At 36.8% G+C, this 14,031-nt stretch overlaps 1 protein-coding gene and 1 long non-coding RNA gene across 37 annotated transcripts in view; one reads left to right on the forward strand and one right to left on the reverse strand.

Moving 5' to 3' along the window:
- inpp4b (inositol polyphosphate-4-phosphatase type II B) overlaps nt 1–14,031 on the forward strand; it is a 405,764-nt gene that overhangs the window by 286,563 nt on the left and 105,170 nt on the right. For all 36 annotated transcript variants that reach the window (XR_015477090.1, XR_015477089.1, XR_015477091.1 and 33 more), the window contains one exon: nt 9,893–9,997. Coding sequence is in view for 31 of the 36 variants with exons in the window: in XM_087237863.1 (XP_087093989.1) it covers nt 9,893–9,997 (105 nt within the window). In the remaining 5 variants the exon portion in view is untranslated. The remainder of the gene's footprint in view (nt 1–9,892; nt 9,998–14,031) is intronic.
- Nucleotides 1–14,031, reverse strand: part of LOC147847018 (uncharacterized) — a 919,394-nt gene that overhangs the window by 152,991 nt on the left and 752,372 nt on the right. The window lies entirely within an intron of this gene.

Genomic DNA, 14,031 nt, shown 5'->3' on the forward strand with positions numbered 1-14,031 from the left:
AATACCGAATGAGAGGATAATCACTAGCGCTAACAGCTGAGATGATGCGCGCGCGACTTTATTCCTTTCAAGAAGCAACTGTGTCTAGAAACACAACTGATGCGATCGGTTCTCTTTCAAATAGACTAGCCAGTTGCTTTCACTTTAACTATTATTTGAACAGATTATTTATGGGTCTAATGGTAACCGTAAGTGTGATCATCCTTTCATTATCACATGGTATGTTTTTTACCTGCTTTCTTTAGTGTTAATATGGTTTAATTATTATTTTTTACAATAACATTTGTGTAGTTAACTGGTGATCTTGGACCTTTAGCTAGCACAGACTACTGTGCATATGTTTTGTTAAATAAAACGTATAGTAAACAGCTATATTTTGCTTGTTTTGACACATTTAAAACGTATGGCTGAGAAATAATTATTTGTTTGTTCGGTGTGGTCAGAGATACATTTGGTAAATCCTTCATTTTGAGCTCTGAAAATGATGTGAAATAAAAAATAATTAAAATACTACGAAACCATTTGCTCATGATTATTGAGCAAGCTCATACACGACACAGAAAAAGTGAAATGAAGGCATGTGGAGATAACGCAAAATCTAAATCAAGTCATTTTTACACGTCAAAGTCATATTTATGTGGATAAAATATATTTTCCCAACAAGAAAAGTGTGGCTAGTGAAAATGGCAAGTGGCTAGTAATGTTGGGAAAACTACTAGCCACAGTGGCTGGGGATCAAAAAAGTTAATGTCAAGCCCTGATGACCAGTATGGAAATTCTAATATTCACAGAACTTTAGTTCCTCTGTTATTATAGTCTACTTTCGTGTCCGTGATAACGCTGAACAAAGTGAGGGCATCGATGACCATTCTGCCCAATCACAGACGTTTCTGTTGAGCTCCTGAGCACACAGCCATTTAGCTCATGCTGATACGCTCTCTCATTGGCTGCAGCTGGTCACTACATCTGTCAGCCGACTGCTCTGGAATATTCAGCATGCTAGATATTGGACTTCCATCTGTAAGGTGTCAGTGACGCTTTATAATGCCTCTTTCATGCGTTGTTCAGTAGTTCACACATAAAGACTGCCGAGCGCCGAGCACTCGCAGATTTCTCCCAATCACAGCCCGATCTGTCGGCGAGCTCGTTAACTTCCAAATCGGACTCAAATAAGGCTTAAAATCCTGTAGTGTGAACTAGGCTTAACGAAAGAGCCTGCGTTTAAATGATCTTACGTCTCTTTTTTACAATTTAACAATCAAAGTCTATTCAACTGATTATATTTTAATTCCATTACAACATCGAGGCTGTAAATTTAAAATAGTCACATAAAGCTTTCACCATTTGCTGAAAACCACTAGCTGTTTATAATAGATCAAATTGATGATAATAAACATTCTAACAATACTGTCCTCAAACTTTGCTTGTGAGAGTTGCCAACAGTGTTTTAGTCACTGCGTCCAGCACTAAAGCAAGTGGACGGATGGTCAGTTTTTCCTCAGGGTTTCCCTCGGCATCACCTGTCCCGTACAGATGGTGTGTGTGATGGGTGTAATTCCTCCGTCATGCGCGGCTGCTTGGCCTCTATTAGCCCACGTCTCAGGAGAAACACATCTGTGTGACGGACAGATCCAGCCGCAGTGAAGGAGGAAGAATAATGCTAAACCAGCCGTATAAGTGCTCGGTGCATGAATGTCACTTAAAGAGCTCTTATTATGGCCTTCGTACAAGACGTAATTCAAGTCTCAAGTGCCTCAGGAATATGTGTGTGTGAAGTTTCAGCTCAAAATAAGCCACAGATCATGTGTTAAATCATGCTATATTGGATGGAGGCAGTGTAGTGTACTAAAATTAAAGTCCTAAAGTATTGTTTTCTTCTGCAGAAAGTTTTATTTGCTTTATTTTTTTCTAGAATAAAACTAGTTTTTAGTAATAATAATAATAAAAAAGAAATGTAAAGGTCAATATTATTAGCCCCCTTTCAGAGGGGTGGTTCAGAATGTAATTTTAGGGCTTGGTTGTGTTTATAAGATGCAACGCAATGTGTGTTCATGTTTCAATTGAAGAAAATCACATTCATTTTTCATTATATCTTACTTTGATTATACACAGCTACTCAGCTAACATGGAAACGACTGTCATATTTCCTATTTTCTCTGAAAGACCCGCCCTTAAGAGGCTCTGATTGGTCAGCTAACATAATGTGCTGTGATTCGCAGCTCCACTGTGATTCGAAGCTCCTCTGTTATAACATTACAGCGCCTCTGGTCACGCCCCTTCACTGCACGGAGTGTATGTGTGTAACCTGAAGGGTTTATGACATCATTAACCCGGATGCATTTTTTTGTAGTCCCCAAACTTTGTTCGCTGCAGGCTTTGCCAAGCTAACTCTGTAAAAGCCAATGTCTCCCTTTGCATTGAACTTTGAGCGTCTTACATTTAGAGATGTTGTTCACACAGCTACATTACACATCAACTAAAGTTTAAATCATGACATCGTAGTGGACCTCCCCTTTAAAGTGTTCATTTAATTAGTGCTGGTGCAATGCTGCTGCATAATGAAGAAACATCTTTGGTGTTAATAAACAAAATAAATCAAGGTTTTGTTTATTTGTGTGTGTGAAAGATATGGCATTGTGTTAAATATCGGCTAAAAGCCTACAAATATCCTGCGGAGTGAAATTGCTGACTTTCAAAGTCATCCCTCACACTGCAGCACAGTTAAAGGGAAGTATTTTGAGGGAGAAAACAAAGTGATGCATCTCCAAAACTTCCTTAGGAAACAGAAAGGTTTATGTTCATTTGTCAGCTACGTAAACACAATAGCACTTAGCATTTTAGGGATTTCCATAAGAAAGCCTGCAGTCTCATTATTTCTGTCCTGTCGGACTGCTTTTCTCCCAAACGCAGCAGCACATAATAATGAGAGTTCAGAGAGATACCTCAGGAGCCTGTGCTCAGTCCTGTTACTGCATTATCATTCAGTAACATTTTTTTAAATAGTTAGAATTTATATATATATATATATATATATATATATATATATATATATATATATATATATATATATATATATATATATATATATATTATTTTTTTTATTTTATTATTTTTTTTTTTTGGGGTAAAATTGTAGTAATTTTGTTGTATTTTTCTGTCATTTTTAAAATATTATTTAGATTTTTTTGGAGCTGAAATTGAATATATAAAAATATCTGCCAACGCTTTACTACTAATTAGCTGCTTATTAATAGTTAGTAAAGTAGTATTTGGATTTAGGTTTGGGATAAGGGATGTAAAACATGATAATATTTTTGTAAGTGCTAATATACAGTTCATATCTTAATAATAGGCAATTAATAAATAAATGTGATATCCAAGTCTTAAAATAGTAAAGCAATTAAAACAGTTATTATGCTCCTCCTTTATTGTTTTTGCATATAATGTTTATATACATGTGTTTTCTGTACTAAAAGGGCATTTAATAACATTTGTTAACCAAAATTGAAAATATATTTATAATATATTTGTATCTAAATCGATAATTATTTACCCTATCTTCCTTTTTTGTTCATTTTCCTTTTATTTATCTTTTTCTTGTTTAATCCTTCTTGTTAAGAAATGTGAAGTGCTTTTATTGTAAAATAAAACTGTACATGCTGGTTCTTATTAATAAAGCAAAAAAAAAAATGTCAATAAAATAAATACAGGTATAACGCCAGTAGGAATTGTTATTAAAATTAAAGTGTTACCATGTTTATTATCTATAAATGTGCTTGCTAGATGTTTTGCAAAAAAACTCAAATCATTCTCATACCGAAATCAGATTTAAGGCCATATATAAACAACTTCATTAAAAATATAGGTAATATATTTGAACAAATATGTGTAATTCTTATGGTAACCTTATATATAAATATATTAATGGGCATTTTTAAAAATATATCCAACATAAGCTCTTCTGAAAATGTTGCCCTATATACATTTCTGGAGATTGCGAATTATGTAGCCAGACGCACAAACTGCATTTCATCCTCAAAATAAACAATACAGGGCAGTATGACACCATTCCTTTTCGAGCTTACCAGCTGACCGCTTACCTCAGTGTGGACGACTTTTCCATTGTTAAAATCAGTGAGTCTGTTGACAGCGGCCTCTGTTGGACTTACGCAAGAGCAAGAGCAAATTTCAGTCGTGAGTGAAATTTGAGATCTGAAAAAGCGGACAGCAGCAGCCTCTGGTAGATTCACAAAAACAGCAAAAAAAAAGTAGCTCCTGGGATGTATTTGGCGCTCTCCAGAAATGTATATAGGGGTACATAATCAGAATGAGCCTGGGTTGTATATATCACACACACACACACACACTCACACACATATATAGATAGAAGGATGGATGGATGGATGGATGGATGGATGGATGGATGGATGGATGGATGGATAGATAGATAGATAGATAGATAGATAGATAGATAGATAGATAGATAGATAGATAGATAGATAGATAGATAGATAGATAGATAGATAGATAGATAGATAGATAGATAGATAGATAGATAGATAGATAGATAGATAGATAGATAGATAGATAGATAGATGTTACTTATATAATAGCATATATGAAATCCAAATATGAACTTGCATGCCATGTATGTGATTTGCATATAGCTTTATAAATTAGATTCCTATATGGGTTTTGATATATAGGGGTTTTTGAATTATACTTTTTTTTTTTTACAAATAAATACAGTTATACCCAAACAGGAGACTATGGTTGTGGTTTTATACTCAACTAAAAACAATTAGTCTGTGTGTGTCCCTTTAAATGCAAATGAGCTGCTGACAATTGCTGGCAATTTGAAGCATTTTGCGTTTAAATTCCTGATATAAAGTCTTCTTTAAGACAAAAAGACGACTCTGATAGACAGAGCATTGTGTGAGTATTAAGCCAAGTTCTCTTTTGTGTCAAATCAGATTTTCTTTTCTGGAAAACCGAGGACTACAATGGGGGTTTTTGAGGTTGTTGAGAAACAGTGCTTACTGATACACAGAATAAATGACTCCCGCTGGAGCCACTTCATTGTTCTTGTTAGAAAACTTTTACACAAAGAGCGAGTCGTACTTTATGATAAATATATTTTAGATGATGCATATACACATGAGAGTAAGATGCATGAGCGTCCTGATAAAAGGCCTTTTATTTATAAGTGGGCTCGCTTTGAAGCTGTTGCTTTTCAGACTACAAACTACTCTTAATTTAAAAGGATGCTATATATTTTATGTTTTTGAATATATTAGAAGTGAAATGTTTCTACATATTACTTTTTTGTACAATATTTAGTTTAAAAGACCATTTTTTTTGCTCTTTGTTCAAACTACTTATTTAAAAATAAACTGAAGGGTGGCATTTATTTTGCGATAGCTACTGGCTGGATGTAAATTATCTATTTATTACACAGCAGCTTCCCCCTTGGATGAAAAGTAATGACTATATTGACAATAGGCCAATTTTACATTACTTTGGACCTTAAATATTGCAGAAAAATATGTATTTCTATACATATTTGTATGTGTGTGTGTGTGTGAGAGAGAGAAATGTGTTTATTTCTCAAACAAACCACAAATTAAACTTGTACTAAAAACTTACTTATTAATAGCAAATCCTGAAAACTGACAGTAACTTTGAAGTGGCCTTTTCATTTTTTTTTTACAAAACTTGTAAATTTGTAAAATATGTTTTGCTCTTAAATTGTATTTATTGTTTAATAATGTTTCAGGAGTGTAATAAATAAGTAAATACAGTACATATCAGTTAATAAGCTATATATAATAAGTCAACACGTCACCTTTTATCTCAGAAAACTAAATTTCTAAAGGTGCTGTTGACTTGAACTTTTCACCAGAGGTCAATAACAACCAAAGAAATCCACAATTGCAAAGAAAACAAAACTTATTAGATTACAAATGAAGATCTGTCTAATAAAATGAAATGACACTGGAAAAAAGTATTGAACACATGTAGAAAGGGAGGTGTAGAAAGGCAGGAAATGCCCAGACAGCCGCTGAAATCTCTCAGTAGTTCTTCAGCAACCCTCTGCCATTTCTCAGTGTAAATAAATATCAGTTGCTTCAGTTCAATATTTACATTAGCAGAACGATGAAGATAAAACCAGCAAGACAATGATCCAAAACACAGCCAATGAAACTCTCAGATGGTTTCAGAGAAAGAAAATCAAGCTGTGGAATGGCCCAGCCAATCACCTGACTTGAATCCAATAGAAAATACTAAATAAAGATAGAGCAGTTCATTCTTCACTTTATTCTTAATATGAGAGGCGTCTTTAAGCTGTCATCACCATAAAAGCTTTTTATATAAAGAAGTAAATAAAGTACATATCCATTTGTAAAAAAACAGAATAATAATAAAGAAAAAATGAATAATGTAGCTTTATATTAATATTTAATACCCAATAGTAGTAAGCGTATTATTTAATTGTGAAATGTTTTTACACAATCCATTTTTAGTACAGTACTTAATTTAAATATTTAATTTGTAATAATATTTCAGGTGTAAATAAATGTAAATACAGTACATATAACTTATAGTTATAGTAATAAAGTACAAAAAAATTATCTATACTTAAATTATTATTTAAGTATAGCTCTATATTTAATAAGCAGCAGTAGTAGTTATTGTATCCTTTATTTGTTTATTTATTTATCCGTAATATTTCTTTGTCAGCTCAGGACCCAGCTGCTCAGATAATTTACTCGCTTTGAAAGTTGTTATTAGAGCTGCTAACATTTCAAAGTCTCTTTGTTGCCTGCATTTGCATATTTTACACTGACGCCATCAAAAGCCTGCCGTGTGTCGCAGGCCGATATTCGCCTCTCCGTAGGGGCTTACAGTATCCCTTTCTTAACATTTTAATTGCCTTGTTTTTGTACAAAGCAGGTGGTGCTTAATTCTGCAAAATCCCGCTCTTAGTGGATTGAAGAACAAATGAGCTGCTGTTTGTGAGAGTGATCTTTCAGCAATCAGATGTGTGTGTGTTGCTGTATCGGACATTAATGCAGAGACAGTCACTTGAGGTCATCCAGGATCACTTTAATCCTTTATGAAAGACGTTTTCTTCACACGTCCAGTGACTGAACGCTTTGTTTTCACCTCTCACTTTCAATTGATGTTTAATCGTCTTCTATTCATTCATTTAATCAGACCGTCTTTTTGATCGTGGCCCTCAAATGCACCGCTATAGTGCTTTGCAACACACACACCCACACACAAACACACAGTTGTTTAAATGTATTACAAAACTCGTGCTTAGGATCACACCCTGCAGGCACAGGACACCAACATGACATCATATTGACGTTGTATCCCAATTTCGTGGGGACGTTGGGTTTTGCTTGGAAATGAAAATCGGGTTGACGTCAGAACCCAAGGTCAGGTCGATTCCAATTTCCACCCTTAAAGGGTCACGAAACACCAAAACACATTTTTTGGGCTGTTGACAGTCGTATATGTGTCCCACACTGCTAAAAACACTATTAGGACACCTATATTTCACTAAAAAGTGTAAATTGGTTGTTTTTGCGTTATTTCAAGCAAATTCGTACTTTGGGTTTGAAACGAATTTTTGAAGCTGCGTCACGGTCATGACATAATAGCGTGTATTCCAGCGTGCAGACTGGACGTCTGTGCCAGAGTGTGTCTTATTACGTCTTACAGTGTGATGCATTAATGCATGAGTACAGCTTGGTTCAAACCAATCAGCGCGCTCTTTTGTGCAACTTCATTAATATTCATTACTGTCACAGAGTTTAGACGACAGAGACACCACGTTGTGTTGGCAAAACAAGCGTGAAGTGTTGCTTTAATAGTTTGCTGCAGTTAAGTTTTGTTTTCATTTTCTCTCTGTGAGAGCTCATCTGGAGTCACGTGTGGATTAACAGTGTACGCGACACTCGACAACAATAACTTACGTGTCTAAGGAGGATTATTGTTTACCTGAGAGCTGTTCTCATCTGCAAATGCTGAGATCCGGATTCGCTTGTAGTCTCCTCTTAATAAAGATGCGGCTCTAGTTGCTGGTGATTGTCCTGTCTCTACAGATTTGGTAAGTGAGCGACCAGCGCTCTTTGTTTATTCAGTTTTTTCATATCGAACAAACTATTGCACCGAGTGTAAACATGTTAGCACTACAACCAAACTTTAACCTCGTGTAGGATTTTCACCGCATTTTGTGACCGGAATAACACACGCGGCTTTCTGACGCTACCTGCCGTGTGCATCTAAGTTTCCGGGAAATGCGGAGGGTTTTTTTCTCTCATTCGCCGTGCGGTATCAAACATTGCATGAAAAATACACGCTTAGAGCAGTTCCTCGAATCAAATATCTCGTTTGTCGCGAGGGGCATGAATGAATTCCCTGAATGAAAGAGCCAAACTGCAGTTAAAGTCCACCATTTAGTAATTTGGCAAATAATTCGACTACAGATGTCCATGTAAACACAGTCACTTTGTCCCCTGTGTGTGTATTTTGACTCTGAAACTCAGCGCGCCCAAATAGACACTTCCACACCAAGCCGCTTTTCTTCCTCCGACACTCCCCCCTAAACAGAGCTGGACACGCCCACTTTTCTGACTTTTTCCAAAGTAGAGGTGTGAAAACACTCTGCTGAAACGAGGGGGTTTCATGGCCCTTTAAATCGACCAAATTTCACCGTCTAGACGTTCTGTGGACGTTACCACTATGACATCTATCAGACGTTGGATTTTGGTCACATTCCAACATGACCTAAATTAAACCAAATATCTATGTAATTTGACGACATTATTAGACGTCAAAAAAACGTTGTCCTTAGACGGTGGCTAGACATTGAATTTTGGTCACCTAAAGTCATGACTTAAATGTTACCTAATATTAACGTCTTATGAAGATGTGTGCCTGCTGGGCATTTTAGTTTTTGAAAGCATGTTTTGGGTCCAAATGTCTTTCTTGCGGAGGTAGACCTTTCGGAGGTAGACCGGAGAAAAGCGGTGTTATTTGCAAGTTTGTTCTCCGGAATTAACAACAAAAGAAAAAAATTGAGTGGGAGAGTTTAGCTGATGCGGTTAACACAGTTGGGTCTGAACATCGCACTGAGTGAATTAAAAAAGAAATAGTGTGATTTATAGGTGTAAAATGTTGCAACACCCTTAACAGTCTCAGTGGCGCACCTCGTAACACGCATGTCAACATGTTTTGACTTGTTTGAGCATGAACTCGGTTCGAATCCAGCGTCTTATGAACTCGCATGGGCCGATATCTGATTTTAAACTTTACCGTGGTTTAGAAAAGTTAAGGTTTTAAACCTACTAGAATTTTCTGCCATGCCATTCCTACGATATATGTGTAAGGGTTTTTTTAATATTGTTTTTATGACTATTTTGTTTAGTTTTTTTAGGGCAAAATTATCTCCAACAGAAAGGACCCTCCACATTAAAAGCTACTGGTCAGCCCATGATACAGCACATTTGAAAAACAAATCACTAATACACCAACATCCAAGCATCGACAGACTCTTATACTGGTTCATGCCTAATCGTATCCTAAGAAAAGTGAAAAGCCCCTAAAAAATAATAAATAGATTAAAAAAAAGCACAATTTCAGTGAACGGCCCCTTAATCTGCCTATCACACATGTGCCGAACAGCAGATCCTGAATCAGCCATGATCTGTTGAAGCCCAAACGCACACACTGAGTCAGAATAAGATCAGCAGTGTGTTTGCATGAGGCAGATGGAGACAGAGAGCCGCTCTTTTGTCTGTCTGTGTGTGTTTGTTTTGTTCCTGAGCGATAACTACAGCAGATTACATTGAAACGTTTGACTTTATGTGATCTTCTGCAGGCCCGTCGTTCAAGCCCAGCTGCAGCAAAGGCCAGAAGTATCTGGAGTTCATTCCCATCAACCTGCACACGCAGAGGATGAGGGTCACGTGTCCCAGGAAAACAGGTGCGTCCCCACACGCTGATCGATCTGTCTGTTCAAGTTTTCCGGGTGTGTTTGGAAGGAAATATTCTTACATCTTTAAAATTAGAAAAGTGAATGTATGTAAGACTATTAGAATGATTTTTGAATGATTGTGTGACATTTAAGACTTTAAATTATAAGAATATACATGCATATTGTACACTACCTGATAAAAGTCTCGTCGCCTATCCAAGTTTTAGTAACAACAAACAATAAGTTGACTTCTAGTTGATCATTTAGTATCAGAAGTGGCTTATATGACAGGCAAATGTGTGAAAACCTACATCTCTGCAATAACTGAAATAAATTCTTAGGTCATCTGGAATGGCAAAGAAAGCGTTCTTGCAGGACTCCCGGAGTTCATCAAGATTCTTTGGCTTCATTTTCAATGTCTCCTCTTCCATCTTACCCCATACATAATTTTCATGTCTTGTGACTGGGCTGGCCAATCCTGGAGCACCTTGAACTTCTTTGCTTTCAGAAACTTTGACGAGGGACTTAATTATGAGAAGGAGCGCTATCCTGCTGGAGAATTTGCCCTCTCCTGTGGTTTGTAATGTAATGGGCAGCACAAATGTCTTGATACCTCAGGCTGTTGATGTTGCCATCCACTCTGCAGATCTCTCGCACGCCCCCATACTGAATGTAACCCCAAACCATGATTTTTCCTTCACCAAACTTGACTGATTTCTGTGAGAATCTTGGCTCCATGCTGGTTCCAGTAAGTCTTCTGCAGTGTTTGTAATGATTGTGATGCAGCTCCACAGATGAATTATCAGAAAAATCCACCTTCTTCCACTTTTCCAAATGATCAACTACAAATCAAGTTTTTATTTGTTGCTCTTACAACTGGGATCGACGACAAGACTTTTGTCAGGTAGTGTATGTATTTACGTGTGTCAATCTATAATAAATAGTTAACTTTCAGTCTCATTCCATTGTTTTTGTTGCTTGTAGCACTTTTATATTAATATACAATACCAGTGTTATTTTTAAATAGTTAAGGTACTTTAACAAAAAGGTTCCAGTGTTTAATCTAGTGAACAAACAATGAAAGTTACATTTATTACTGTTAATATTCATCTTTGTTAACATCTGTTAATGGAAATTATTCGTTATTTTTTAAAGTCATTCACAAGTCGTTCATCTTAACTCACAGTGCATCAATTAATGTTAACAAGCACAACTTTGGATGTTAATAATGCATTAGTAAATACTGAACTATGATTAATAAATGCTGTACAAGTATTGTTAATGGTCAATATACACAAAGACTTTTAATTTTCAGCCAGGCAGCCCAACAGCTTCTTTCCATTACACAACTGTCACGATTAAGATTAGATTTCGTTTAAAATCACCCACCTTCACTGCGTGTTTGAAATATGATATGAAGTAGGTCTCAGATTGGACAAGAAAAACCCATTAAATTCAGTTTCCCCCCGCCATGTCTGTAAAGTATGACAGTTTATTTTACCCCAGTATTTTTAATGTAATTTCTGCGCCAGACTGTTGCTGCTGACGGCGCTAGTGGTTACAACAGTCTTTCATCTCGTTTTACGCTTGAACAACTGAATGAATGCTTAAGTCTATTTAACTGAATAGAATGTAATTACATTACAACATCAATGCTGTGAAAGCAACAGTGTGAAATTGAAAATAGTCACATTTAGCTTTGACCGGAAGTTTATCATTGGCTTTAAAACTCTAGCTATGCATAGAGCCCATCATGTGCTCATATCAATAAATACATGAATGTCAACGTACTGCATTTACTTTAAATTTAAAAAATCATAATGTATTTATTATTAAATATTATTGCAATTTAGATTTAATTTCAATGCAATGTAGCTGTTTTTATTTGAACATATGTTAAAATGTCATGTATTCCTATGATTCAAAGTTGATACTCCTTAAAAATGTTGTTATTATAAGTGATTATTATACAAACGTCTACAAAAGTATGAAGCAGCGCAACTTTTTTAAAAATTGATGATAATCATAGCTGGCAGCAACTCTCACATGGTCGCCCACTGAAGCTAAGCAGGGCTGAGCCCGGTCAGTACCTGGATGGGAGACCACATGGGAAAGCTAGGTTTCTGCCGGAAGTGGTGTTAGTGAGGCCAGCAGGGGGGTCTATGTGGGTCCTCATCCCCCAGTATAGTGAGGGCGACTCTATACTGCTCAGTGAGCACCGTCTTTCGGATGAGACGTTAAACTGAGGTCCTGACTCTCTGTGGTCATTAAAAATCCCAGGTTGTCCTACAAAAAAAGAGTAGGGCTTTAACACTGGCATCCTGGGCAAATCTGCCCACTGGCCTCTATTCATCATGGCCTCTTAACAATCCTCATATCATAATTGGCTTCATCACTCTGCCTCTGCTCCACCAATCACCTGTGTGGTGTGCGGTCTGGCGCAAAATGGCTGCTGTCGCGTCATCCAGGTGAATGCTGCATACTGGTGGTGGATGAGGTAAAAGTGCTTTGAGTGCCTAGAAAAGCTCTATATAAATGTACAGCCTGATCTCACGAGAAAACGTAAGTATTTTACGTTTTGCCAGTTTAGTGGCTAATTCGTACAAATTCGTACGACTTCAGTCGTACGAAATGGTACGATTTTAAAAAGAAGGCGTGGCACCTGACCCCACCCCTAACCCCAACCGTCATTGGGGGATAAGCAAATCGTACTAAATTGTACGAGTTAGATTGTACGAATTCATACGAATTAGCCACTAAATGAAAAAGTTACGAATTGCCGTGAGATTGTGTTGAAATGTAAGGAATTATTTAATTTTTCTTAATTAATTATGAATGTATCAAATGATCATATTAGAATGATTTCTGACAGATCAAGTGACGCTGGCGAATAGATGCTGAAAATTCAACATGTTGCTTGTCGTAAGAGTAAAATGGCAGTGTGCAAATCCAAACACAGCTTTTTTATCATGTTGTTTATTTTGCATTGGAAAGCAGTTAGCCGAAAACCTATTAGCAGAGCTCATTTTAGCATCCACCCTCTGCTGCTATGGTTAACCCGTGAGTCCCAGTGGCAGGTGCGGGACAGTCAGCGGGGAGATGTTGACAGGTGCTCAGAGGAAACACTAAATGAGGAGCTGACAGCACAACACCATCATTCCTGACTGGACAAGATTCATGTCAGAGCAAAATCATTCACTGCAGCTGACAAGCACTGAACTGAAATCCCGCTAGTGCGTCTCGCTGATGCTAGCGTTCAGATGTTTGGGGTCCTTTTACTGTTTTGTATACGAGGAGGGTTGAAAATGTCCTCTGAAACGACTTTATGTGAAAGAAACATTTCGTATTAATTTAGAATAAAGTTGATATATATAGTGGGTCATGTGTGTACTTTTCTACACCTTTTGGACTTGTTGGATGAGTTTGAAGACTGGGTTGAAGATTGGAAGGATGAGTGTATAATTAAAAAGAGTGGATGGATGGATGGATGGATGGATGGATGGATGGATGGATGGATGGATGGATGGACGGATGGAGGGGTGATTGGATGCATGGATTGTTAATGCAACAAATGATAGGTGGATTTTTATATAAACAGATGTAAGTCTGAATGGGTGGATGACTGGATAGATGGATGACTGGATCGACGGAGGGATGAATATATAAAGGATGGATCCATATTATGATGCAAAGATGGATAATAGAATGAATGATGGGTAGATGTTTTTATGTAGAAATAGATGATAGGAATATGAACGAGTGGATGACTGGATTGATGTTTGGATGACTGGATGAATGGTTGGATGATGGGATAGAGGAATGGGTAAATGGATGACTGTGGTAGAATATGAAAAAATGAATGGATGAATGAATGGATGACTTCGGATGAATGTAGAAAAAAGGAATTATAGATGATTGGATGGATGAATGGATGACAGAAGTATGGGTGCGTGGATGATTGGATGGATGGATGGATGGATGGATGATTGGATAGATGGTGGAATTATAGGCGGGCGGATGATTGGATGGATGGAAGTATGGGT

This window comes from Danio rerio, chromosome 1 (genome assembly GCF_052040795.2).
Source record: "Danio rerio strain M-AB ecotype USA chromosome 1, GRCz13ab, whole genome shotgun sequence".
Taxonomy (NCBI): domain Eukaryota; kingdom Metazoa; phylum Chordata; class Actinopteri; order Cypriniformes; family Danionidae; genus Danio; species Danio rerio.